Source organism: Babylonia areolata, chromosome 20 (assembly GCF_041734735.1).
Source record: "Babylonia areolata isolate BAREFJ2019XMU chromosome 20, ASM4173473v1, whole genome shotgun sequence".
Classification (NCBI taxonomy): domain Eukaryota; kingdom Metazoa; phylum Mollusca; class Gastropoda; order Neogastropoda; family Buccinidae; genus Babylonia; species Babylonia areolata.
The window spans coordinates 50,852,741-50,860,240 of record NC_134895.1 but is presented as its reverse complement, the minus strand read 5'-3'; the positions used below and the strand labels follow the sequence as shown (position 1 = coordinate 50,860,240).

General features: G+C 41.1%; 1 protein-coding gene across 4 annotated transcripts in view; it reads right to left on the bottom strand.

Moving 5' to 3' along the window:
- Positions 1–1,497: 1,497 nt before the first annotated feature.
- Positions 1,498–7,500, bottom strand: part of LOC143295137 (uncharacterized) — a 167,630-nt gene continuing 161,627 nt past the window's right edge. For all 4 annotated transcript variants that reach the window (XM_076606703.1, XM_076606702.1, XM_076606705.1 and 1 more), the window contains exon 6: positions 1,498–2,963. In XM_076606703.1, coding sequence (XP_076462818.1) covers positions 2,806–2,963 — 158 coding nt within the window. In that variant the 3' untranslated portion in view covers positions 1,498–2,805. The remainder of the gene's footprint in view (positions 2,964–7,500) is intronic.

Genomic DNA, 7,500 nt, shown 5'->3' with positions numbered 1-7,500 from the left:
CCTTGCTGCTTCTTCTGTTACCGCCACCCCTGCTCCTTTTCTCCACCCCCCCCCCCCCCCAGCTCTCATCTTTCATTCCTCGTTCCTGCTCTCTTGAACATGAGGAGGAAGGCGGCAGACCGGTTAACTCACTCAGTACGGCCAGTCCTCTCTTCTCCTCTACACAGACCCCTCGGATGTCCAGTGGGTGTCTGAATGACCCAACCTTTAGCTTCCGTCGTCAGAATTGTCGTATTCTTTGTCAACATTCACCTCTTCAGTATAAGAGCGTTCCGCTTGCAATATTTTGATGATAGTTATTGGGATGAAACGCTGTTAACGTCGTCTCTTTCGCCGTTCGTATGGAGAGAGTTAAGACACTTACCTGCCCAGTGCAGTGTCCGTCCCTGAGTGTCTGGGTTCGATTCCCGCTCTCGGCACCCTCTCTCTCAAGTTTGACTGAAAAAGTCAATCTGTGCATCTAGTCATTCCGCGATGAGACGATAAACTGAAGTCTAGTATTTACAATATTCTGTGCGTAATGAGTAGTCGTGCTTCTTCATGATTCTAGAACGTTCAGTTTCAATACTATGAAGAGGCAAGTTTCTGGTGTTTCAGGAAACTGACCGCTACGGGAAAAAAACGACTACAACTGTTAAAAATAAGATTGATTACTACAACCCGAGTCAAGAACAACTAACTGAAAAAAAAAAGACTTTAAGGGTGAAAATTACAACAACCCAAGTCAAGAACAACTAACTGAAAAAAAAAGACTTTAAGGGCGAAAGTCTAGATGTCGTTAAATTCAACCATGCGTCTTTTAAGGAGAGAGAGAGAGAGAGAGAGAGAGAGAGAGAGAGAGAGAGAGAGAGATTCTAATATTAGGGAAGCTGAATGTCACGTCTCCATTTACGGTCAAGCCAAGATTGAAATTGTGTTTCATCCGCTAGAAAGTAAAGACCTCCGTGTTTGTTACCAGGGTCAATCTTTCTATGTGTTAAGATGCGATTCACACCTTGAGATTAAAACCAGCTCTCCTCGTCTTCATTTCAGTCGTTGGGTCTACGTTCTACATTCCACGTGCTTTGAAGTGTCTTCAAAGTATGTGAACAAGAAGTTTATTTTTTTTCTCGATTGAAACGCTAAGCTCGTTCGTCTGAAATTCCATTGTCCTTGTTCCTTGCTGCTTCTTCTGTTACCGCCACCACAGCTCCTTACGTCTTGCCTCTTTTTCGGTTACCAAGTGAGTTTACTTTTTCAAAGATATACTGTGTTTGACTGTATTTTCTTGTTGTGTCTTAACGCTTGTAGAAGGAACACACACACACACACACACACACACACACACACACACACACACACACACACACAAATACTCCCATACCCCCCATGCAAACAAACACATACACACACAACGCAAGTACCCACCCCTCCCCACACACACAAACACACTTATACACACTCGCGCACGCACGCACGCACACACACACACACACACACACACACACACACACGTCGTTTCAGCCATCGTGGACACTTTATTTTCAGTTGACAGCGCAGCTCTCAGGAGCTGTTAGGAGGTCTGCTGTCCTTGAGGACCCAGAAAATGAAAGGATCCTACTCCCACCTCCCAGTCAATGACACGACGATTTGAACAGTTTCTGCTTCCGAGGACCAACACACAGGAGCTTAAACAATGCACCTCCAACATGGAGCGATTCCAGTGCTTGCTTAAACCCCCCCACAAAACGGCTGAATCAGCGTGGTAATTATAGTAAAAGACAGCTGAAAATGGACGAGTTAATCAAGAAATACAGTTACCCGGTGTTGTCTTCAAAGATGTTGTCGATTATCACATCCCATTACGAGCAAAACCTACAGTAACAAATTAGACCAAGACTACTTCGTTTTGTACTGAGCTTTGGAATTTTTCTTCTCTCCAAACAACCCCAGAATCAGAAGTCCACAATCGCCGCTGAGATTTGCGTTTCGCATAACATTCTTTGCACCTTGAAAAACGGCAAAGAATTCTAAAAGGGCTTTATATTTGCGCGCGTGAACGTGCACGTGCACACACACACACACACACACACACACACACACACACAACACAACACAACACACCCCACGGAAACGCACGCGCATGATCCCTTTTTCATTATCGATGGAAACTACAAAAGAACAATCTTACTCCGTATTCGAGAACCGAAGGGGAAATCCCCCTCCCCCGCCTCCCTCCTCCCCCGCCCCCGCCCAATATTTTCTATATATTTCTATTAAATGGTCAATCATTTCATGCCTGATTAAAAAAAAAAAGAGAAGCAAACAGCAGTACAGTTCACATCTATAGATATTAACCTGTTCAGTCCACTGCTAACTTGTGGACGTCAGCCAGCCAGCCTGCACAAATCAAAATTAACATCCGTGTACATTTTGAACACCAACCTCACCCTGCAAACACTGTCACCACCAAAGCCTTCTTTCTAGTCGACAAAAAATGGCCAAAAACTGTGGAATCAGAAAGAAATTTACGTTAAAAGTACAAGAGAGAAAGAAAGAAAGAAAGAAAGAAAGAAAGAAAAAAAATCCAACGAGGCTGAAGAATTTGCAGAAGAAAGTCAACTGATCCCCGGGCTGGAACGAACGCCACGTACTTGCACGTCTGCCCTAAAAGAAGAAGAGTGGTGTTGTCATCAGCTGTCCAGCCCAGACCAGAGTCTGATGAAGAGCCACCAATAGCAACACCGCCAACAGCATCACCACGAACAGCATCACCACCAACAGCATCACCAGCAGCAGCAGCGGCAGAAGCCAGGGTGGGGAAGGTTACTTCATGGGCGACATGTCATCCTGAAGCAGCTGGAAGCAGCGCAGGGCACACTGACGCTTCTGTAGCCGGCACAGGTCGAAGGCGGCGGTGGTGCGGGAGTGGGTGGCACAGGCCGTGAACTCTGGCACACAGGAGGACGAGTAGCACACTGCAACTACAACAACAACAGACATGTAGCACACTGCAACAACATCAGCAGAGATGTAGCACACTGTAACAACAACAACGGACATGTAGCACACCGCAACAACAACAACAACAGACATGTAGCACACTGCAACAACAGACATGTAGCACACTGCAACAACAACAACAACAACAACAACAACAACAACAACAACAACAACAGACATGTAGCACACTGCAACAACAACAACGGACATGTAGCACACTGCAACAACAACAACAACAGACATGTAGCACACTGCAACAACAACAACAGACATGTAGCACACTGCAACAACAACAGCAACAACAGACATGTAGCACACTGCAACAACAACAGCAACAACAGACATGTAGCACACTGCAACAACAACAACGGACATGTAGCACACTGCAACATCAACAACGGACATGTAGCACACTGCAACAACAACAACAGACATGTAGCACACTGCAACAACAACAACGGACATGTAGCACACTGCAACAACAACAACAGACATGTAGCACACTGCAACAACAACAACAGACATGTAGCACACTGCAACAACAACAACAACAACAACAGACATGTAGCACACTGCAACAACAACAACAACAACAGACATGTAGCACACTGCAACAACAACAGACATGTAGCACACAGCAACAACAACAGACATGTAGCACACTGCAACAACAACAACAACAGACATGTAGCACACTACAACAACAACAACAGACATGTAGCACACTGCAACAACAGACATGTAGCACACTGCAACAACAACAGACATGTAGCACACTGCAACAACAACAACAACAACAGACATGTAGCACACTGCAACAACAACAGACATGTAGCACACAGCAACAACAACAGACATGTAGCACACTGCAACAACAACAACAACAGACATGTAGCACACAGCAACAACAACAGACATGTAGCACACTGCAACAACAGACATGTAGCACACTGCAACAACAACAGACATGTAGCACACTGCAACAACAACAACAACAGACATGTAGCACACAGCAACAACAACAGACATGTAGCACACTGCAACAACAACAGACATGTAGCACACTGCAACAACAACAACAACAGACATGTAGCACACTGCAACAACAACAACAACAGACATGTAGCACACTGCAACAACAACAACAGACATGTAGCACACTGCAACAACAACAACAGACATGTAGCACACTGCAACAACAACAACAGACATGTAGCACACTGCAACAACAACAAGAACAAAAGATACGCATCACACTGCAACAAAAAACACCACCACCACCAACAACAACAGAAGGGTAGAAGAAATCACTCTCATAGGAACACAAATACATACAATAATTATATGCACACAATCAAGGTTTGATTGAGCGCGTTGGGTTATGCCGCTGGTCAGGCATATGGCTAGCAGATGTGGTGTAGCGTATATGGATTTGTCCGCACGAGTAACGTTTATGGATGTGTCAAAATGGAGTGACGCTTCCTTGCAAAAACAACAGCAACAATAACAACAAGAGAGTCCAGGCCTTCAAGACTCACTTGTGATACACTTAAAAAAAAAAAAAAAAATCTAATCGTTAAAATGTGTTCTGAATTTGTTATTATAAAGCTTCGGGGAAAAAAGAGAGAAAGAAATAAGAAGAAGAAGAAGAAGAAAAGTCCTGACGGCAGATTCGAACCCGGCGTGTTAGGGTGAGAAGAAACTGTCTTACCCAATACACTATCGTGGCTCCTTAATTAACTGATGTTAAAAAATTTAATATTTAAACATGCGTTTTTAAAGGGTGATAAATCCATTGCGTTATTCGCAGTGAGAACGCTGTTTAAATCATATTATTCTTGTGTATCTTGGGCATTAAAAAAATCTTTAAGGGCAATTAAAAATTCTTTTTAAGTCCGTGCTAAAGGAGACGTGGCTATCGCCGCAATCACACTGCAACATTTAGCCGTTTTCTCTGGATCTAGATAGATGTACAAGTTTAGTTACACCCGCCGGGAATCGTACAACACGGTCGATTCAATTTCTCTTTTATGTTCATTCTAGTTTTATAGTTTTAAAATTGATATGAAAATTGAGTATTTTGTTAAACTAATAACTTGTAGAGCCAAGTACAAGTACTTCTAAATGTCGTATGAAGTGAAAAGGACTTCATTTTGAGAAATATCAAGACTGGAAATTTTTACGTTTCATCAAGGGTATTAACTCTCATGGTTTCTTATTTTTAACTGTGAATCCTGACTGATTTCGTTGGTATTTTTATGACAGTTTGGGGCATAATCCAGTAAGTGATGAGGCATTCACAAATCTTTCTCTGAATAAATATTTAACGGTCTCCTTCTCCAACTTTCCATCACGTGTTATCGTGTATTGTCAATTGAATATAGGATTAAATGGGCAGGTCAACAACTTGAAACAAAATGGCGTCGTTCGCGTTCGCGTGGAATATGAGCACGCGCTTTGAATATGTATAAATATGTGTACGCAATTGATTTTTGCCCATGACCTTCAGGGCTCAGCCAACAGATCTATAAAGTCCACTCGTATTATTGATTTTAATATTTTCCGAAAAAGACCACTTGGTCGAATGAACATAGTGAAAGCCCTGTACATTGAGAGTAAAACACACACGTTTTTTATGTATTGAGTATAATTTCAAAATGTAATGTTTAAGATGAGAAAGATCAGTTTAAAGCAAATTAACCCCCCTAGCATTAATTACAGATTAATTTCCCTTTTTTACTACTTGCAGCAAAGATATACACCAGAAATATAACTTCCATGCTTAGGAAAAGAAGTTCCTGTTTGAACAAAAAATGAAAAAAAAAAGACTGCTCTTGTTGTTGTATCAGAATATCAGATCAAAGTGCCAAGGTTTAGAGAATAAAAACAAACAAACAAACAACAAACAAAAAACAAACAACAACAAAAACAACAAAAACAAAAATCCCCAGTAAATTCAGTTTGCATATAATTTGGCTTTTTTTTTTTTTGCCCATCCCAGAGGTGCAATATTGTTTTAAACATGATGACTGGAAAGAACTGAATTTTTCCTATTCTTATTCCAATTTTGGTGTCAACTGACAAAGTATTTGCAGAGAAAATGGCAATGTTAAAGTTTACCATGGACACACACACACACACACACACATACAGACAACCAAACACCGGGTTAAAACATAGACTCACTTTGTTTACACAAGTGAGTCAAAAAACAAAACAAAACAACAACAACTGAGACTGACACAGTTTTCAGACAGGCCGCCAGAATGGCTGCTCAAGCGCAGCCTCGTTATAGTTTGTCCTATTACACGAAACCGCAAGGAATAATGGGGAATTTGAAGAAAGTTGAACTGAAAACTTTTATTTTATTCTATTCTATTCTTTCTGTTTAATCAAAGGTCAAACGTAGATAAGGTTCTGCAAAAGAAACCAGGACGTAATACTATATGTTCATCCTGCTTTTTTTCTTCAGAAACCGAAAACGGCGGTCAACAAAGGCTGTGGCATCCAATGTCTGTCTCAACACCAAACACAACAGAAAGGTTAATGACGAAATCTGAGTTGAGGCCACTGTAAAGTTTCCGGAACAAACGTTTGATTACAACTTGGCATCCTCTGGAAAGAGAGGAAATGGTCTTTAAATGATACTTTTTGCCAAGTTATGACTTTCACGCGGCCCCTCCCCCCCCTCTCTCTCTCTCTCTCTCTCACACACACACACACACAATCACAGATGGTTTCATTCTTTCAAAAGTTCATGTGAAATAGAAAACAAATAAATGGTACAGATAAGTATCTATAAGTTTCAGATTCGAGTTTGTGGGCTCCAAAAGTCAGAAGAAACTTTAGACTTTCCAAAGAAAATCATGTCCAGCATATGATACGTAATGATCCTGTGCTTAATGCTATGTATTTTCTGTTCAAATGCCCCGTTTACGCCCATATAATTGAAACAAAACACTTTATTGTTTTGGTGGTATTTCTGTTCAAGCTTATATATGCAAGTTGATCTTCTTAATACTGAGTAACACATGCTGAAACAAAACTTGTTTAACAACAACCAAAAAATCATCACATAGTCATTAAGAGTCACACGTCACAACGAATTAAGATGTTCAACATTTAGGAATCGTGAAATTAAGAAACATAACACATGAAAAGGTTAACTGGCAGTGACATTTTTTTTTTAGTCATGGTATTGAGTTTACCCCCCTCCACCATTGTCAAAACGCAGTTACTGATGACTCTCTCTCTCTCTCTCTCGAAAAAAAAAAAAAAAAAATCCAGGCCCACATTTCTTCGTTTTCTCATATGTGATGGAGAAGACACCAAAAACAGTCTTGGTTAATCTTTTAACCTTTAAAACTGTATTTGTGTTTTGGGTGGGGTGGTGGTTTTAAAAAGCTCTTATTTATGCCCATGTTGATCCAAAGTACCTCCAAAACGAAGGCTGGCCTGCACAGCAAGCGACAGCTGTTTCGCATTTGTATTTTGTATTTTGTATTTGTATTTCTATTT